At 40.4% G+C, this 21387-nt stretch overlaps 1 protein-coding gene across 5 annotated transcripts; it reads left to right on the forward strand.

Moving 5' to 3' along the window:
- The first annotated feature begins 9301 nt into the window (after positions 1-9301).
- On the forward strand, positions 9302-15971 carry LOC119006707 (C-C chemokine receptor type 2-like). 5 transcript variants are annotated; one of them, XM_037075709.1, is made up of 5 exons: positions 9302-9355; positions 10902-10986; positions 13994-14142; positions 14251-14423; positions 14866-15971. In XM_037075709.1, the coding sequence occupies exons 3-5, from the start codon at positions 13998-14000 to the stop codon at positions 15547-15549; spliced, it is 1002 nt and encodes a 333-aa protein (XP_036931604.1). In that variant the 5' UTR covers positions 9302-9355; positions 10902-10986; positions 13994-13997; the 3' UTR covers positions 15550-15971. The 5 variants fall into 5 exon arrangements, with proteins under 5 accessions (XP_036931604.1, XP_036931602.1, XP_036931605.1 ...); XM_037075707.1 differs by lacking the exon at positions 9302-9355 and adding an exon at positions 10108-10234; XM_037075710.1 differs by lacking the exon at positions 9302-9355 and adding an exon at positions 10108-10234 and having other exon boundaries at positions 10902-10969.
- The last annotated feature ends 5416 nt before the right edge of the window (positions 15972-21387 follow it).

Raw genomic sequence — 21387 nt, forward strand, 5'->3', positions numbered from 1 at the left:
TCTTTATTTTTTTTTTTGAAAGAGTAGGATTTTCTCAGCCTGGCAAGCCATAATTTGTTCATATTAACGGCCTATGACAGATCTATAAGGCATCAGTAAATGATTTCTTCACCATTAGTTACAACTTAAACTGTCTGAAAAGTTGAAGCTGGTATGTTAGGGGAAATGTCTGTGTTGCAACATTATGGAGCTCCATTGTACCATTATAAAGCTGTAAAGTCTTGGTCACACCAGCACTGAAGACAAATATTTTCATTATCATTTTCTGACAGCATCGACCTTTGAGGAAACTGGGAGTTCAAAGTGGGGAAACCCTATCATAGCTTGTCAGCTGTGTCTATTGTGCTTACCTGCAGGCACGTGCACACAAAGGGCCCAAAGGCTCCTGCCTGTTTTGCCTCTTATTAAAAAGTGCCTTTTTTTTTGTTTTGTTCTTTTAAAATGAATTAGTAAATTCCTGTTGTGCAAAGGGATGTAAAGAAAAAAAAAAAACGTATAAAAACACCATGGTTATCTACCATATGCATTTCCTTGTTATCCAGTGTTGTGTGCGTGTGTTGAGCCTAAAGCCACTTCTCTGTCTGCTGCGACTCTGCTCCGTCTCTCACAGAGGACAGAGAGAGCGAGAAGCCGCTGCCTCATCGAGAACTCCACCACGCACATAGATGAGACGTGACAGTGGAGCGACGTGAACCTTTGTGAGTTAGAAATCCATTAACATATCTTCCTTGTGGGGGCTAAACAAGTCGCCTTCCACTTATTCAACGTGCTTAAATATGAGTCATAAATCAGAAAAATGCCCATTTGTGCTTGTTAAGCTGACTGCTTGTTAATGAGAGTTAAGGTAAACACTGCGGTTCCTACTAACATTCACAGTAGCAGTCACAGTAGTATTATCTTGGTTTTGTCACATTTTTAGATGTGTTGCCTGTATTTCTAGTTTGCACTTGCCCTCAAATGATTTTCTTTTTGTTATGCAAACTTCATTAATGTGCAAAATATCATTAGTTTTAGCCTAACAGTTTGGAAGTCATGGCTCAGTTTCAGGAAGTCGGGAAATTGGTCTAGCTTATTGTCTAGCTAAAGGATACAGAAAAGGAAGGGGAAGGAGAGCCAGGAAGCAGCTAAGGGTAGCAGACTTCTTAATGCATGGCTTCCAAACCTCAGTCTTATGATAATATAAATAAACTTATGCTGACAATAATTTGTTGACAGCAAAGAAATGGCAATTGCATTTCACTCACAGATACACAGCTATAGTAGTTAGCTGTCCGTAAGTACTTTATTATTAATATTACATTAATCTACATATTGTGTTATTGAGGCCTGAAAAAAAATGTGCATGTGAATATTCTGCCCTTTTCTGACTCTGAGCCCCTGCCCCATAATCATGTGCACGTCCCTGCTTACCTGACTGCTCCACAACAAATGAGATGAATGGTACACACATCTATTTTACTAAAGTGTGTTAGCGTTTCCATCAGCCATTAACTCACAGCTAACTGAAAGTCAGCAAGCAATTAATGAGCTTGTGAGCTTGATATCGAATAAAAATATGTGCCATACCAATATCTAATTGTCAGAAGAAAAGGGCAGGCAGAGTAGATGAATGAGTTCTCAAACCAGGAAGCAAGTTATTTTTGGACTTCCGGTTCCCTCATCTAAAGGTCAACAGGTTTTTTAATGGGTTTTTAGTTAACTGCCTGAAAAAGGTCTGAAGACAGGCTCATGAGATTTATTGATGCTGGGTTGACTGACATAAAATTTGTCGGTAAATTCCTCATGTTTGAATTAATAAGTGTTTACTTGCCTTTAAAAAAGGAGACTGCTAACATGTAGGTAAATGAGACTGCAGAGGTTGCCGGAGACATTTAAACATCATCAAACATCATCATGCAGTGCTTCTTCTTCCTCTATCTTGATCTCTGGTTGGACACTTCAGAGCTTCCACGATGAGCCGCGCACTCTGCGCTGCCACCCATCGGCTGGTGGTGTGTAATTCAGTTAAATGCCATTTGGCTGATAGAAAAGCGCGCCCCAAGAGTCCCCTATCTCTTTGATACGGAGAGGAGCGAACTACACATGTACGGCTTACAATGACAGTCAATGGGGAAGCTCACTGGGTGGAAAATGAAGTCACTTTTAATTAACTATAGACAATGGAGAACATTTCTAATCTACTGTTTAATTGTAGATTATATTACTAACTAACTAAACCATATTTACCTTGCTCAATAATGATGACTGCAATGTCAAACCGACATTTTTAAAGGGGTCATAATTTCACAGCCTTTTTGTTAATAATGAGCCAAAAACAAAAGAAAAAAAAAAGAATCACATCCTATTATTTATTTCACCCTTAATGAAACACGTTTGGGTTAATTGCATCAGGCTGATAATGAGACCTGTTGCTCCCGCGGCCTGTAAACAACTTGCCCCAACAACATTCTATATGTGCTTCACTCATATAGGACTACAGCAGGAATTGATGTCGGCGCCTTGTTGTGCGAGCTGCTACCTGCTCGTTTGGAGCCTCTCATGTAGATGAATCATTAGAACTCACAGCGCTTCTCTGTCCACTTCACTCCAATTATTCTTAACAAGTGCTCACTCGGAGGTCATCATTATGCCAAACCGCCCCCCCACTTTGTGTCATTTCAAAAGCCACAGCGGTGTGGCGGAACATGATGTGCTTCTCTTCCTGCAACTTACTCTTTCCTTTTTCTCTCCACATGTACACATGCTGAGCCTGATTAGATGCTGTTAAAGACTGTTCGGCTAATAACCCAAGCTCCATTCCTCCAAAATGTTACGGTGTTTGTCTGTGAAAATCTGCAACTATTAAAGTCTTCTATACCCTGAAGCAGCACATACAAGGAGCTGAGAAAGACGGATGGTTAACTGCAAAAAGAAAAAAAAAAAAAGAAAAAAAAAACAGCATCCAGCATTTGGCTTTCCCAGTTTTGGGCTGCAGAGGCGCACACGGTGCTGGCACCCAGAATCTCTCATGTAAATGAGAGCTATTAAAGCAATGAAAAGACATTTGGCTGCATTATTCTAATTAGACTGTCAGATGAGCTCCATTATATATTTTGAAAAATTGCAAAATGAATTGTTTTTCGCAGATAAACTGTGGCCTATATTATCAAGTCAGTGAAAACATCATTGTTTACCTTTTCTCTGGGGTTGCAGAAAGCACAGAGCTTCATTAATTCAGAACTTCAGCGTATTTGTATTAGTACGAAAAATAGGCGCAATAAGAGGGAGCGACTCATCAGAATATTGTTAGCAGAATGTGCCTCAGTAATGGCGGATTGGTTCAATTTATTAGCTTATTAGTGTGCACGTGAGCGCGTGCGTTGCCTCACCAGTTTAAACATCAAAGTCCCACAGCTAATGCCATTCAGATGACAAAAAAATTTCAGGCACGATGTGTTTTGTTCGACAAGATAGCTTGCCATGTGAGCACAGGCAGGGAAATGTATTAAAGGACTGCCAGAGGCACGTTCCCTCTCGTAATGATCCCCTCCCAAAATCACTGCCGCAGTTATTTCGGAAAAGACCTCATTTTTTATACCTACTCGAATCAAAGTGATCCATAGTAAACTACAGCAGGTGCTAGAGGCTTCCAACAACCTAATTGTGCTTAAAAAAAGCATTTAAATTGGCTCTTATTTGTTACACAGTTGTAGCAACATGTTTGTCTGCCCATCGGAGACTGCTGCACTACTTAAGAGCTTTAGCAGCCAAGCAGCAGTGAAATTGCTTAAATTTACATCAAGTACTGCCTGCTTGTCTGCCGTTTTACTTCATCAGAATGCCGTCATGTTCCGTGTTTGCTCAGCGCCTATGCGAAGCCTTCATCCATCCTGCTAAACTATACTGAGCAAAAGGTATGTTCGGCTCAACTGCCTGAGACTAACGAGCATATTTGAGCTGCTGTTGTTTCACGCAGAAGACGGTCCTCTTTTGATCTGAGCAATAATCTGTCTCCCGGAGTCTGCGAGCTATTTACAGAGGAGATTTATTTCACTGATTCTCTGTGTACAATGAAGCATCTGCTCCTGCCAGCTCAGGTAGAGAGGGGCTGTTTCAGACAGCGGTTCACTGAATATGTGCTAGTTTCTCTCGAACACACAGAGGAAAAAAAAATAAAGCTATTAATAGTCCTCTGAGTGTCCTCTGCGTGCTGCTAGATGTGTGTAACGCTCCTATCAACCAGTCGAAGTGGGAGGAAAATGTCCATTTATGAGCATATCCCTCCTCCATTCTTGTCAGTGCCGCAGTGAAAAATGTAACGGGAGGAAACTTCTGTCCATTATCTGTCAACAGTGGACACAACTGTGTTATCATCTGCTCCACTGTGGCTTCAAATGAAATCAAAAAGGAGCTCTGAGTGAAATTTTCCACTGGATTTGTCTTTTGCTTTTTATCTCCCAGCTCAAAGGTGGATTACGGCCCTGAGCGGTGTCTGCCAGGCCTTGAGGTATTCCCAGGCAGGTACAGTAGAGGTCAAGGTGCGAGAGCAATGCCGCGAGAACAGCTTGAAATTCCGATGGTGCTTCTTCTCCCACAGGCTGCCTCTCTCTTCCCCACTTTTCTGCCTCTCTCCTGTTTCTCTCCTGTGCACATTTCCTGTCTGCCCTTCGTCTCTCACTCCCATTTCTTTTTAACACCTCTTTCAACTTTTCTTTTTCCTTGCTCAATGCATTCTCCTTGGCTCTCTTTGTGTAGGTGTAGGAGACAGTGCACCATCTTGTTTTTGTAGTGAACATTTGTATTATATTGCCCGTGTGTACAAACATGCAAATATGAGGGCACATGAAACAACAGAAAGAGGCTTTTTTTTTTACCAATCTGTGTGCCGCTTTCCATCCTTGATTCATATTTAAAGAAGTAACTGTTATTATCTTTATAATTTGGCATATCTGGGAGGTCTATTTCCCCTTGCTCACATAAGCTGATGAAAGCATTTCAACATTTTAACATCAAAGTTATAGCCAGGATTTTACAAGTAGTCATGAGTCCAATTCCCTCAGTGCAAATAGACACGAGAAAAAAACGTCAACTTTAATCTATTGCACATCATATTCACTCATGAAACTGTGTGACATGTCTGTAATTATAAAACACAAGCTCATTAGGTACAATACTGTGGACATGGCATCAATGACCTCAGAGGACGCTATGGCCCCGTTACGGATGTGCCGCATTTATCATATCAGGAGAATCCCTGAAGATGTATCACCAGATTTCCGAGACAAGAGACAATAGAACTTGTCACATGGTAAAATCTTTAAGCTATTACCAAGCATCCATAACTGTTTCCAGTATCACATTCTATTGTATCAGTTCAGATATTGATACATCCCATTGATTCCAATAGTAGTTTGTGAGGTTAATAATGTCACAATCTAAATCAATTTTCTGACTCCTGATTCAGATATAGTGATAGCATTTTAATTTTTATATATATATATATATATACATATACATATATATATATATATATATATATATATATATATATATATATATATATATATATATATATATATATATATATATATATATATATATATATATATATATATGTATATATATATATATATATATATGTATATATGTATATATGTATATATATATATGTATATATATACATATATATATATATATATATATATATCCTGTGTGTTTGCCTCTGTGTGTGGGAGTCAAACTGAGTGTTTGTTTGCTCACAAACATCCTTGGTGCTTACGGTATCTGTCCTGAGAATTTCTCCTGGTAGCACATTCAGTAAGTGCTGCTGCTGCTGCTGCTGCCAAATTCCTCCTGTATACACCTATGATCATTGTGTGCATGGACAGCATTGACTGAACAAATTGCAGCTTGCAGCTCTCCATCAAACCCATTCTACCAGTATCCTGAAGCGTGTCAGGTGGAGGGGAGCCATGACAAAGGATTAAGTGGAGTCAATATCAATTTTAAATGGCTATGGCTAAGAAAATCTGATTACTGCACCATGAAGATTCTTCTGATGCTCCTAACAGGCCATTATATACTAATCCTAAGGTATTGAAATGTACAGTGATATAGATCAGAGTATAATTTCATGTCTAGTAATTTGTGATTATCAGACATGCACACTGCTGGCTGAGTAAACGCCATTGTTCTGCATTCAGTCAATTTTAGACTCGACCTTTACAACAGTACACAACACAGTTTTCATTGTGAAACATTCGAACCGACAAGAGTAAAATGGAATTTTATTAAATATGTGATTATGTAAAGTATTGCAAATGCTAATTACTCTTAAAAAAACTGAATATAATCAAACATTGGTCTAAAAGCCACAAAAATGCTGTATCATGACACTATGTTCATGCCTACTGGCTGCAAGTGTGTGCAAATGAAGCAGAACTTTGTCAGCGTATGTGCAAGGTGAGGGGCTATCATTAGAATCAACACGACTCCCTTCCTGGCCACAAAAGTTGTGTTTTGAAGGTGTCTTGGGAACTTTTCCTTCTGATTTTTGAAAATGTTCTTGGCAAATTACTTGATGACATTAATAATGATTTGCCTTGACACAATCTAGCCCTACAGCCCTACCCTGCCTGTTACCTTTTTATGTTGGAAGTTACATCTTTTCAAACCACAGCCTGCCTAATAACTGCGCCATAAGATGCAGGCTGTGCAATGACTTACATACGTGCTCTGCAGGAAGAGACCCCTGTGCATGTATACCTTTGTAATGCTAATGAAAATGATGATGTGCTCTTCAGGCCACTCAGAGCCTACATGTGAGGAAAATACAGATTGTGCACAAACACCGGGTTCATATGTGGATGAGGAGCTCGCTGCAGCAGTAATCACCTCAGCTTTGTGCCTATGCATATTTGATACTGGAGTATAAAGCAACACTGCTACTTTGCTATTGAAATCTTTACAGGTTAATTATGGTGGCCATATCAACAGTGAGCCAAAAAGAAAAACAAAAAGCGTTCTCTGAAGTTTGAAAACTAATGCAAGAGTAACTGCTGTTAAACAAACAGTATTACACCAACAGTGACTATATGTATGCAAGCTGCCTGCAGATGGTTTTACTCAGGAAACACCAGATTAAACGAACAAAGCTCAGCTCATGGATTCCGAAAGCACAGTTAAGATACCTGGCACAGGGCGATACTAAATGTAAATCTGTGCTTTTGGCTTTTACCAACTGTGCAAACTCTTCGACTCGGGGAGAGCTCTGTTTACATTTTGATATCGGCAAAAAACAAAGCAGGTCTACTGTAGCTTTTGTTCTCCGTACCTGGAAGTCATTTCCATCACCTTTATTGAACTAATGTCAGTGAAATAATGAGGAAGCTCCAATATTTGATGCTTTTGCAGGCGAGCTATTTCCTTGTGTGACAGTCACTACAAGTGGACATTATTGTAAATAATAAACTGGTTTGTTCAAGCAAATCAGGGTGCAGATGCACAGCTAAACCTGCTATATAACTATGTACAGTCATACATCTAACCAATACTATGGGTTCCACCTTCAACTGTTAAATATTCATATACTTGAAATACTGTGAGGCACTTTGGAGAAAATGCTCAAAGAGTGAATGTAGTGCAAGGGAGGTCTCCAAATTTAATTATCATAATTCTTCGGTCAAATTAAGTTTATTCATTAAGATTTCCCTCTCAAAGACCCAACATTTTCATATAAAACCAGTAAATGAAAACAGCAGTTGGATATGAAAATGATGCCTGCAGTGCTTAATGAAAACACAGAAAAACCTCACCAGGAAGTAAAGTTATATAAAATGAGTCAAAGAAAGCGATCCTCCTTTAGGGAGGACAGGTATGTAGAAAGTCAGTAAGGATGAAATGTTTTTCACAAAGTGCAGCACAGAGAAAACACACAGAGTAAGAACACGCCCACTACGGTCAGCACTGGCACTAACACAGTGTTTCCCACACTTTGGCTTTTACAAGACTCTCCCAGGTAGATCAAATCAGAGTTCAACATTTTCCAATCAAGACGCGCGGCTGGCATTTCGTAAAGCACAAAGGCAAGCCAACAATCACGGTCAAACTTGGTCTAATTTCAGCTTAAGGTGGGTTGATTTATTCGCAATCTCAACTCGTACAGCAACAGTCCACATTAAAAGCTGTTGTTGGTAGCGGATGAAGTTATGCCCAGTGTTTCCAATACATAGGATCTACCTGGGCTCTGGGTTATATGAATGGAGTCACGTGACAGTCCACAGCTTCTTAGTTGAATTTAAAATCATGTACAGAAATCATGTTAGAAATGTAACTGCACTTAAGTCAGATATGATGACAATACATAATATTATAATATGTTATATTATTAGATGTTTAGATGTATTTAGATGTATGTTTAGACGTATTAGGTTATAGATGTTATATCATTATACATACATTATATTCAAGAAATAAACATTTCTTGAAAATCACTAAGGCAAGTGATTTAATGAGCACTTTTGGCCATGTCAGTGACTGAAGTGTCTGATGTGAATGGAAGTTGATGTTGAGCCAACCCAGATGACACCTCTAGGCTCCTGGATTAAAGATTCACATACTGTTTCGTCACACAACATGCTATTACACGCGGTGCCGCCTGTCAAGTCAATTGTCAACCTGTGAAAAATGCTGTGGTTGATGTTGGAATGGCATGTGACCATGTGAGCAAGTCAAATTAGCTTAAAAGGAGAGGCTGGAAACACTTAGTCCAGGCTGCCATCTCTAGAAAACAACAGTTAACAGACTGGAACTATAGATGAATGTGTATTTATAACATATATGCTGATAAGGAGGGTTAACCTGTCAGTGTGATTTCACCCATCTTTGGAAATACATTAGTTTATTAAATTAGTACAATACATCAAAAAAAAAAAGAAATACTTCCTGAAGCTTCACAGGGTATCCAAAAGCAAGCAGTGGGTGGTGACTCAGTAATCACTAACCATACACGGGGGGCCTGCTGGTCCAGTAGGAGTTACCCTGCAGCGCTTAAAATCTGTGGACTTGTTGTTATTCGTATCATCAGACACTGTTGCTCTTACGTGAGCATGTCAAGGCAGTTCCCAGGAAGTAACAAACCATATTTTCTCACATATACAAACCCACAGATACTTCTAAAGCAAGGTTAGGGGGGCATGCACATTTCTCACACCTTCTCTTTCCTGTGTGCATACCCAGTTCTTGTGTACAGTGCCTGATCAGATTGGACGCACAGCTGATTTTTTTTTTTCTTTTGGTTGATTTTGGCCGTCCACCTCTGCCTCTCAGGATCCACAAAGAACACTGCTAACAAATATCCTGTTGGCAGCAATAGCAGGTAAAGTTATTTTTTATTACAAACACATGTGTTACTAACATACAGGGCCGGAAGTGATTGATTGAAGAACAGAGAAGGTGAAATACATTTTTGTAGCCATGTTTCCTGTATTTGTACAGTCATATCACATCTTACAGTCTTTTCTTGTGGGAGAGGAAATCTATTTTCATCTCGCTCCAACATATTTATGTTCAAATGGTTTCCAGATAAGACTGATGATATCGGGGTCATCAGTCATTTCCATAACCGACCATTAGTTCTTTCTTTTTTTTTTTCCAATGTGAAAGCACTTGACGGACGGCAACAGTTATGAGATGATCATCTATCATTATTGCATAACTCAAATGTTCCTGTTTTCGATTTCTTGAGTGTGCAGAAAAAGCAGAAGTGCCGTCCTCATGTTACAGACTAAAGGTCAATACAGAAGCACCCAAAGCAGTAAAGAATAGTGGACAGAGCCGCTGTGACGTCATCCATAGCTTTGTGAAGATCCAGTATGGCGCAGGGCCGGGCTCCACCTCACTCTGCCTCTGTGTGTTCATTTGTGTTTATACGGGTTACTCGCGTGAGTCTGACTTTGGGTTAATTAGTGAAGAAGTGAAGCAAAGTTCCCTTCCATTCAGCTGTCAAATAAGAGAGAATTACAGTGGATTACAGTGGATTTAGGCAGCTCTGTATTTACTGCTGCAGAGGTTAAGAAGCAAGAGTGAAAGTGGTAAATACTTGCCTGCGGTCATGTGACCGGGTGTCAATCAGGAAGTGATACCGTGCTGTTTGTCTCAGTGGAGATCCCCTTGACTTGGCTGCAGCACCCGGTGTGGTGTTCTCTCCCTCTCATCCAGGGTGAAAGCCAGATACGTTGGAAACAGCGAACTGACGGTAATGCTCAGTAGTTTAAACATTGTTCAGCATGGCATAACTCAGGTTTGTGCTAGCCTTTTGTTTGTGTCTCGACCATGTAACCATGAGTCCGTGTGCTGCCAGTGCTCCTTGTGTTAAGTGTTTTAACCTGTGTGGAAATGGTAATGTTACCCTGAAAGATATTTTAAGTATACTTTATTTATTTATGTTTCAGTTCAGGACTGACGTGACCACTGACGGATGCTGTTGCACAGATACTGTTAAACAACATATATGTGTTTATCTGTATTTTTTAAGGTATTTTTAGATTGTGATACTTACAACTTTGTTTCCTTTTTAATAGTTGACACACTGGATTGCTCCCTCTGCTCACGCATTATTTAACTGCGGGAGTTTGTGTACCCTTTTGTTTGTGTAGGCTTATATTTTTATTACCGTTTCTTTAGTGTTTTACTGATGTGCAATATCTTGAACGTTGGGCTGGCAACTAATGCATTTTGTGTTTTCTTTAAAGGACCAGGCCAGCCACTGTTTTCTACTGTTAATTTACTTTTTTTTTTGGTTGTTTATTTGATTTGTAGGCTTGAGGCAATTGTATATTTTTCTATTATACTTGATGTACTGGGTTAGTAGTCATTTGGGTGGTGATGTCTTTTAATGTTTCTGTTCTCTTTTGTACCTACAGCTTGACTCTGTGGAAGGCCGGGTCCACACTGACACACACAGCCTCCTCTCTGTGGCGGGACAGCACGGGTGACACTCTTGTAGTGGTGTGTATATTTGGAAGTGACACCGCGTGTATTTCATTGTGATAAATCATATATAAATAGAGGTTAAGTATGTAGTGTTATGCATGTGGTGGTAGATTTGCTGTCTCCCTCCTCCGTCTCTCAAAGTCATTTTATGGTTGCTGTGTATAGCTGACCAGCCCTTATCATGAGGAGAACTGACTGACTTCAACCATCCAATGAGATTGTTGTTTCATTTATATTGCCTCACGCCTTTAGTTAAGTGAAATGTGATCTATATATTGTTATAAAGCCAACTTAACTTTTGCACAATATACGCCTCTGGTTAATTGTTTCGGGGAAGTCAGAGTGGGTCACAAATTTGGTTCCTCCTGCCCCTTAGCAGGAGGTGGTGTTGTCAGGCATTTTTAAAGGTGTTTCTAGTGCCAGGCACTACACTTATTATACATAGTTTATGACCACAAAAGCTTCAAACATACACTCTGGGGTGTCCTTTACTCCGGGTGTTCATTCCCCCAAAAGCTCCGGGCTCTGCCCATGGCTGTCTCAACTAGAGCTCACTAGCTGCCACAGCTGTCTGCCAGTCAATGTGAACAGGGTGTCGTGTTGTTCCAAAACACCGGTGTCTGTCGCCCAGTTCTGGGCTTTTAGCTCAATTAACTGCACAGCGAGCCATATTATTGGCATGAAATTTGCATTTAAAAGTAACCCCAAAAGGCACCAACATCACAAACACCGCCAAGTGACGGAAATTAGCTGAGGTGGAGCCTGGCAGAAGGCTCAACGCTAGCTGTCACTCAAAGCAACCACAGCCTCAGATATGCTCAACTTTTATCTAAACAAGTCAGTTATATAAAAAAATAACCCAACTGTGTATCATATTTCTTTAGCATATTTGACAGACCTGTATGCCAAATCATCCTCTATTGAGAAGAAATATTTAAAGTCGAGACAACTCTTCAAGGCTGCCATGCTCACAGCATCTTCTGCTGTGTCTGTATCAGCTCAGTACATCATTTGATCGCGTTTGAACTTACTCACAATCTGAGAAACAGACTTCTTCAGTCTGAAAGTAAGAGTAAACCACCTACATTGTCTGTCGGCTGCTAAATCAAGCTGCAGGTTGAATCAGCTCTGCACTGTATGCTAAATCTTCACCAGATACACAAACATACTGCCATGTACTGACAAAAATTCGACACAAAAGCCATCACAAGGTGCACCATTAGACGTGTTGTATCTGTGCCGAAATGTGTGTGTGGTTTGGCACGTGTTGGCCAAACAAAACAAGTTTAAATATTTGTAAATCCTGTTCACCTTGTCACCTGACCTGTTGCATTGCCTATGCCCATTTCGTTACGGTCATCAAGGCACATTCGATCGAAATTTAACTGAGCGACGTTGGCTTCTTCTCTACGACTCCATTCAGCAGATCAGCAACCCACAAATAACTCCACTTCTTACACGACTTCCGCGCCACGAGCCTCGCCTCCTCCGTCCTGCCGCAGATGTCAGTCTGCATCAACAGCATCCACTCCAGATGCAGAATTCCTCCTGTTGCTCAGACGTTAGAAGTCATGTTCTTGTTTGCTTTTTCCTGTTTTCTCAGGTGCCTCGAAAATACCGCCTCAGCCCTTCCCTTTGACCCACATTGTCATTGCTGCATTTCAGACTTATTTCTGAGACAGCGCCATGGCATTCCACTTAAAGTGCACTTAATACAATAATTTCAGTTAGATTACACCCAACTTTCACTTCAAAGTCTAATCAAAACCGAATTCTTTGGAGACTCTTGCAAACTACTTGCAATTCAAGAAATCCAACGGCATAACACTGATAGATCCTGTCTTCATCTCTGAGTCTAGACAGACAGGGAGAGAGTCTCAAGCCCAGCACACAGTCATTTTTTCACTAATAAGTCCTTTATTATTGTTTAGACACACTGACAATGGTGTGTGAAACAAATATGAACTTTTATTTGCACATGATGACAACTCCCACAACTGCCTCACTTTTGCATTTGACACACTTGCCCACTTTCATGACACCTGTAGCAGCAGATCTGTGCCAACCCTCAACCTAAAAAAAAAACAAAAAAAACCCCACAATCTTAAAGGGGAAGTACACTATATCACCAAGTCATCAGTTTGACTTTTGAAGTCTGCGAGGGTCTGAATTGGTGCCAAAGCAAGTTACTGTGCTGACAGAGAGGTTGAAAAGTTTGAGGTGTGGTTTTAAAAGCGTTGACATAAATGTGATTATTGTCACATTGGTATAAGGTTTGTGGTATCCAGAAAGATGAGCACTAAATCCTAATCTGGACAGGTGATGGCGGCTGAAAATGCCCCCAGATTTTAGATTTCTGTCACATTTGGGAAAATCGTGTTTTCAGTCTGAGATAGAAGCAGTTGGACTAATATTTGGTCATAATGCTTTTTTTTTAAATCATGTTTGCTTTTCACCAGAATTGATTCTGATACACTCTAAAAAATAAAACTCTTACTACTGTGTTGCTGGTGCTCCTAGCCTAAATGTATGTTTTGCATTTGCTTAGATTTGGATTATTAGTATCCTACTATTGTCAAATAATGACCCCAAACACACCTCAGATCTTTGTAAGAACTACTTGAGGACCAAAAGACCATATGAGGGCTGACTTGTCTCTGCTGCAGGTTGAATGCATGCTATCAATAAAGTCAGCTTGAGAAATACCATAGATTTTCTAAAATTCACAAGGAGTTTTCGAAGATTCAACTTTTCACTTGTATTGTTAAATTATCACGTGTGATTAAAAAAAAAGTATCTGATGTGAAATCAAATGGAAAGTAGAAGCATTTTCACTAGTGGTCACTTTTCAACCCTGCAGTACATCAGTGTTGTTTTTAATTTATCGTTTCACGCTGGATATTTTGTACTTTGTGTGGTTTTGTATTGTGTCTAATCCAATCTGTCCATTCACATTAAATCTAAATCAATCTAAACTGCGTTCACCTGTAAACCATACATGTTCATGTTCATCCCCACACAGCAACATGAACCTATCAGATTACGACTCCATCATGTACTCGGATTGCTACTATGAGCCCACCTGTGAGATGGATCTCAGTCTATATCTGCCTGATGGAGACAGGATTATGACGGTTCTTTGCTATGTGATGTTTGGGTTAGGCCTGCTAGGTATGTTCAAAAAGGTTTGAATCTTAAAGAGAGATAGAAACATGTATTACTTTCTCAGCACATTGTATGGCATTAACCAGAATGCAATGAAATAATTTGATTCCACAGGCAACACCACGATTCTCTGGGTTCTCCTCCGGCACATCAAGCTGAAGACCATGACGGACGTGTGCCTCCTCAACCTGGCCCTGTCTGACCTCATCCTGGCTGCATCCCTGCCCCTCTGGGCCATCAATGCCCACAACCTTGCATTGTGCAAACTGATGACAGGAGTCTATCAGGTGTTTTTTTTTATTATCTTTATTATGTAGAACACCCCGAAAGTATTTAATCACTCACATTTTAATATGCAACACTCACAATTGAATGATACTTGCAAGCAGAATTCATAAAGATGCACATTAATTATTATTCATTAAAACCTCTTCCTCCTACATCCAGACTTTGTTTTCCTTTGTGGTTTTGTTGATACGGTGTGAAAAGTCATGTTTAGGTTGGTGCATTCACTGCCTAACAAATCTGAAATGTCATTGCATAAATGCGAGGATGAAGAGTGTAAAATGATTGCTAAAAATCTATATTTCTTGCAAAGTGCAATATAATTGTGGAGATATTCTCTCAATAATCAAGGTAAGATCTCACTGCGGCCCGTAAAGACTGACACCTGTCACCATATACCACACCCTGCTCTGACTCTGCTCCCCCCTCTGCTCCTCTGTACAGCTGGGTTTCTACAGTGGGGCAATGTTTGTGACCCTGATGTGTGTGGACCGCTACCTGGCCATCATCCACACTGTTGCAGCCATGCGAGCCCGGACCCTTCACTATGGAATCATTGCCAGCGTCATTATCTGGGTTATATCCTTCATTGCCGCGGCCCCTCAGGTGATCTTTGCCTCCTTGGAGATGGAACCGGGAGATCCCACTGTCCGGTGTCAGCCGCTCTATCCAGAGGACACGGAGAGGTTTTGGAAGTTGCTCCGAAACGTCAGTGAGAACACGGTGGGCCTTTTTGTGTGCCTCCCCATCATGATTTTCTGCTGTGTGAAAATCCTGGTTATGCTGAACAAGTGTGGAAACTCCAAAAAGGGCAGAGCTGTAAAGCTGATATTTGGTATAGTGTGTGTGTTTGTGGTGTGCTGGGTCCCCTACAATGTCACAGTGTTCCTTCAGACACTGCAGCTGTTCGACCTCCTAAACAGCTGCGAGGCTACAAACAACATCAGCGCTGCTATGAGCTACGCTGAGATCATTGCACTGTCTCACTGCTGTGTGAATCCAGTCATCTATGCATTTGTAGGGGAGAAGTTCAGGAAGTCACTGGGCAAAGTGCTGACTAGGTATCCCTGCTGCATCCCCCGGCGCCACAGCAGCGAATGTCCAGCCACAGAGACACCACTGAGATAGAGATATCATAGATATAGATAGAGATTATATAAAAAACACACCTTGCTCCTGCATTACTGTCCGATGACGTGACATGTTGTATTTTTGCAAATGTTATTATAACGAAAACAAAGTCAAATAAAGACAGTAAAACTTGAATAATGCCATAAATCATGTAATTTAACAAATTACTTTTAAAGTAGCATGACCCAACACTGCTGGAAAAAACTGTCATGCGTGCCTGCGGCATGCAAAGCGAATCAGCCAGCGATAAGATCATGACAGTAAAATTAGCAATTTAATTTGTACTTTTTCAAAAGCAATGCCTTGAGCCTGTGTGAGAAGGTATGTAGGGTGGCATGATTGGCTGAATGAGCAGAGCGGATCTTGTTGATCAGTTTGAATTTTATTGGTTAATAAAAGTTCAGGTAGGAGTCACTGTATACCGTTTTTTGTGTTTTTTTTTCTGAAGGCGATATTTACCAAGAATGTTGGTCTTTGAGAGCCTTCTCGTACACAGAGAGAATGGGCTGACGTGTTGTGACATGGCTTTCTCTTGAGACTGGTTTGTCCTACAGTAAGTTTGTTGGGGGATGATCATTGAATTCATATATATAGTTGTTTTGCATCTGTAGTTGTGAGGCAATTAAAAAAAATACTCTTGTAAAAAATACAAGAGACATTTGACATGAGAGACTACTTGGATGATTCTCAGGTAGTCTTCCTTGGCAGCTTGTAATTATTTGAAAAGAATTGTGCACAGCAGAATCCCTGCATCATATAACAACAACCTCCCTGAGAAACATTCCAGTGTTTGGTTATCCTCCTATACAATTAAGCCAATGCAGCATGTCTCCCTACACAGAGAAAATAATTAGCTTCCTATATGCCGGTCTGTTTTGAACGGCCAATTAAGACTCCCAGAAGTTTCAGTTACTCCTTCATAATCTTCTTATTTTGACATATGATACGTGACAAGTGCTGCAGCAACATCAAGACAGTCATTGTTGTGAGTGTTACACAGAGAAAATCATACCAGGATACAGAATCTAAAAAAACAGTGAATGGTAGGGAGCGTCACTGTCACCGGTTTGATGTCAGCCGGTGAACGTTGCGTGTCATATCCCTTTCTCTCCCTACTTCCTGTTGGCCTCTATCTCTGCTCCAAAAAGGCAAACCAAAAAAACTGAACTAAAGACAGGAGAGTTGGAAGAAGAAAGAGGGAAGAGGGAAATATTCGATACAAAAGAAAATCTTATCATCAGATGCATTTACTTGACATGTACTTAAATAAGAGACTTAATGAACACCAGCCAATAACTATCATCACGACTAAACCCAGAAGGGCAGCCTTTAACATTCACCTATATCTTTGGACCATATAGCATCACTCACTCATGCAGCAGCGCAGGTCAGCCCATGAAGGGCGACCAGGTAATTCATAGCTCTTTGCAAATCTTTGCCATCCAACAGGTCAGATAACATTCACCATGATTCTCACCGTTAACCCTTTGCTTTTCGACCTCAGTTTGTTTTATCATATATCACATAAAAGTGGAAATGATTTCTCAACTGGAGGTCCACTCAGAATGTACTGCAGCTAACTTTAAAGACCGCCTATATGTACCGTAAATAAAGGGGTGTCATTCAACATTCGAAAAGAACAATGGTGGTGAGGACAGCGGTACGCTCCCGCCTTTCATTTATCATGAAGTACCCTCCTTCACATCAGCCACTTTATAAATGCAAAGCAGCAGATGATTCAGAGCTACAGCACAGACACCTTACCTACACTTTTTGTGAATCACATTACCAATCCTTCCATTTAGCCCCTCTGTTTGACGCTGAATTACTTTGGGAAACCAGTGCCATTTTATTGTCTCCGGCTTCCTTGTTCATACCACATTCTCCTCTAAGCTATTACATCCAATTTCCACCCTGATGATTATTATGTAGTAGATACTAATAGAATAATGGTGGAAGAATAGGAGAGTGCAGAGGTAATTAGAAAGCAGTGGGTCACCATGTTTGCCCAGAGGAGGATGCAGAGGGAATTACCTGGCCCACAGACAGCAGAGACGGGAGGAGGGAGGAAGAAAGAGAGAGTGTGTAAGGAGAAGAAATATGATATAAATGTGCGGGAGATGAAAGAAAAGAAATGAATAGAGAGAGGGACAGAAAGAGGGGAAAAGACTCAAGTAGTGGAGTAAGGCGGAGACAGAAAAAGAGACAGAAAGGTGACAAGAGCGAGGAAAGAGAAAAATGAGACTTGTTTCATCTTGAAATGATGGAATGAGCTCCCGCCCCAGAGCTCTGTTCGATGGGCCGCCTTCTGTTGTCAAGCTGTGGATGAGACATGGAGGGAGGAGATGGGGAAAGAGAAAGAAAAAGAGAGAGCAAAATGGCCATGGTTGTGATTGTGTGTGTGTGTGTGTGTGTGTGTGTGTGTGTGTGTGTGTGTGTGTGTCGGTCTATATGTAATGAGTGTGTGTATCCAAGCCATAATTCCATAAAAAGCATTTGTCCGCCCACTACGCAGCCTTAAATGCTGCTCATTCATTCTGCTGCATGACTAATTATGATCAAAGACAGATTAACCCATGGATCTCTGCAGTCAGACTTGGGAAAAAAAAAAAAAAAAAAAGCCATCTATGCCGATGATGCTCTGTTATTCACATTAAGTGTCTCCGTTTTTTTGTGCTTAATCAATTAATAACGATATTTGTTTATATTTATCTTGAGAAAAATGCCCATCAAGAGATTAAGGCCCTTCAGTAGTAGATATTCGTGTTTGCTTTCAGAACACGTTTGACAGATTTCTGTTTATATTTTAATCCCGCATGTTAAAGGCTTTGAAGTATAATGTTACAAGAGCCAAAGAAAAATGTTTTTACATCATCCTCAGAACTCTTTCAAGGGATGCTCTGTAATAATTAAAAGGCTGGTTCTCTATGTTTTTATTCTCTTATCAACAGATACAGTTTTTCTTCTTTGATGAAAAAAAAATTGAAAAACTCAAGCGTAACTAACTCCCAACTTGGGTAGAGCCGTACTGAATGCTCATTCATTCCAGTCATTTGTTAAGAGTGACCAAAGTGACCAAACTAAGTAGGCCACTTAAACACAATCAACATACTTAATTAGAAACAGACAAAGCAAATGGAGGAGCTTCTCACTGCTGAGAATTTAAACTTATTGTGGATGGTGGTGAAACAGCTCCCGGAATGCCTCAGGACGCCAAATATAAGTTTATTGGCAGCAGCATTTAAAGTCAGAGTCTGGTTGGTTTCTTGCAGCACATGAATTGATCTAATAGATATGTTGATTTCTTGCATATTAACTGCAAAAACTGTTTAAATGGTCCTTTACTTAAAGTTGAGACAGACAGCATATTTCTGTTTAGCTCAGAGTGGCAACTATGAGCAACACAGGACAGAAAGCATGCTTTTATTCATCAGTCGGCCCTCACTCCCCAGGAGATTTTGTGCCTTGTAGCAGACAAAACAGAATAGTGACATTGAGATTTGATAGGAAACCAAACCAGCTACTTGTCTCCTGCCAGCTGAAGTAGGATCACTGATGAGCACATTTAAAAGTGAACGTTGTGCATTTCAAATCCTAATTGAATTCGGTCGTTTGACTTTTTGTAGACATTTCTCTAATCTTTGTTTACCCACTTTTAGCCAAAAATTATGTAAAGGTGCCAGTATAACAGTTTGGCCATTGCCAGCCCTCTTTTGACAAACTACTTGCAGCTCATAAAAACCTAATGGACGGAATCCGTTTCTTAAACTGCTGCAATTTCACATTTCTATTGGTTTTTAATGTAATAGAGAAAGATGTCCAATTCTTTATCCCCCTTAAATGTAGAAGGGCAGAAGTATTAAGCAGCATAAAATGGAAATACTCAGGTAAAGTGCACTTGATTAAATGAAATGTACTGTATATAAAAAATGTACAGTAGACTGTATATGATTAGTACATTGCATGTGTTAGGCCAGAATGTATGTCCTGTTAAGTCTAAGTAATCCACAAATCGCTCGAACTATTCATTTGGTACAATATGATTCAGTATAAAACTTTTAAAGACCTGCACACCCACACAAGTATTTTCACTTCTACTGTTTCATAAGACAACTCCAGTTGAACTTGGGTGAAGGTCACTAAAATTGCAGCTCTCCCACTCTACAGGTGCAGTCAGACTGAAATTAGCCATGAGAAATGTGTTCGCTAAGGCAAAGGGGACCGGAAAATTGCGTGGGATGTAAACATAATCTGCAGGAGGCAGAGCATGGCAACAGCAGCCATCCACATAGTTGGGATATTTTGAAACTCAGAAGGTCTTTATCAAGCCACTGTCCCGAGAAGAGGTCCAGACAGACAAGTGTGCCTTTGAGGGTGAGGTCTGACTCATAGTCCTTGTTCAAAATCGCATACTAGCGCACTGCCTACTACATACTCAATCACTATGTTCTGTACACTGCCAATTAAATGAGCAGGAAAGTGTGCCATTTTCAGCAGAAGGTTAACACTAAAATATGCTCGAGCAATACGTCTTCTCGGCATCAACAACATTACCGGCCTCATTATTACAGTGTTTTTCAATCCCGTTCCTTTTGTCCCCCTGTCCTGTATGTTTTAGATGTCGCGCCTGATTCAAACAAATAGCGTTGTCATCAAGCTCAGGGTGGCTAAAGGTTGATAACGACCCATTCATTTGATGGGTCAGAATGGATGATGGAATCAGGGAGGCCCCCAGGAACAGTATTGGAAAAACACTGCTTTAATACATCCATGTGTCAGCTGCCATTGGATAATAATTGGTTATCACAAACGTAAATCAACATAACCTCCTCCACGCACTGTAATGTTTCCCAGTATTATTTTTCAGGCAAGATAAAGAAGATGTGGTATGAAACCTGGTAACGGCTTTTGCTGATTAACAGAGCAAAGAATTACTGTAAAGTAACTATCGAGATCAATGATGGGCTGAGCAATGTTAGCAACTGCCTTTGGTGTACATCACTGAGAAGCAAAAGAATAGGCTGCTGAGGAGGAGGAGGAGGAGGAGGAAGATTTCTCTTTGGTCTATATATTATCTTCAATAGTTTACCTAAAGCTTGCTGTGACAAACAAGTTTAAAGGTACAGTACCACTACTCTATTCTCTCTATAACCAACTAATCTGTAAAAGCAGATCTGCATATAAATGTGTCGCAGGAGGAAAAGCACAGGTGTAAATGGCAACCAGAATGATGGCTGAATTCCATTAAGCTGCTTCAGTTTCAGGGTCCTGGTAATGTGCACTGTCACGCTGACATAGCCCACTGGGACACTCTGGGACACACTGACACACAGAGCCATTTGAGTGTTGATCATGCTTTTCCTACTGTGACGAGTAAAACGTTTTTGTCTTGTTTTTTTATGAAATGTGCCTGTATTTTCTTTAGGGAATCTCATTATGTAACAATATGTAGACAGCGTCAGTGGTGACATTACAACAATTTAACTGTATTCCACTATTTCCTCCCTGTAAGTAAGAAGAAGTCCCTGATTGACCCTGCTGATTTAAGACTCCAGACTGCCAGCACTACATTATGTATAGCAACATTTAGGTAATCAGAAATGTGCTAGCTATAAATGGCAGCCCCAGCTGTTGGATCCACCACCACTTCAAACCTTGCTGAAGTCACAGCTTGGATCCTCAGGCCATCGTATCTGATCCCAACTGCACCATTTGCCGCTCTCGGCCCAGTACCTACACTTCTCTTTAAATCCTCTTCCTCCATCTTGTCTCAGTTCATCTCCACATGCATCAACAAATCTTTGCCGACAGTAGGAGTGCCCGCTGCCTTTAAAA

This window comes from Acanthopagrus latus, chromosome 17, assembly GCF_904848185.1.
Source record: "Acanthopagrus latus isolate v.2019 chromosome 17, fAcaLat1.1, whole genome shotgun sequence".
NCBI lineage: Eukaryota > Metazoa > Chordata > Actinopteri > Spariformes > Sparidae > Acanthopagrus > Acanthopagrus latus.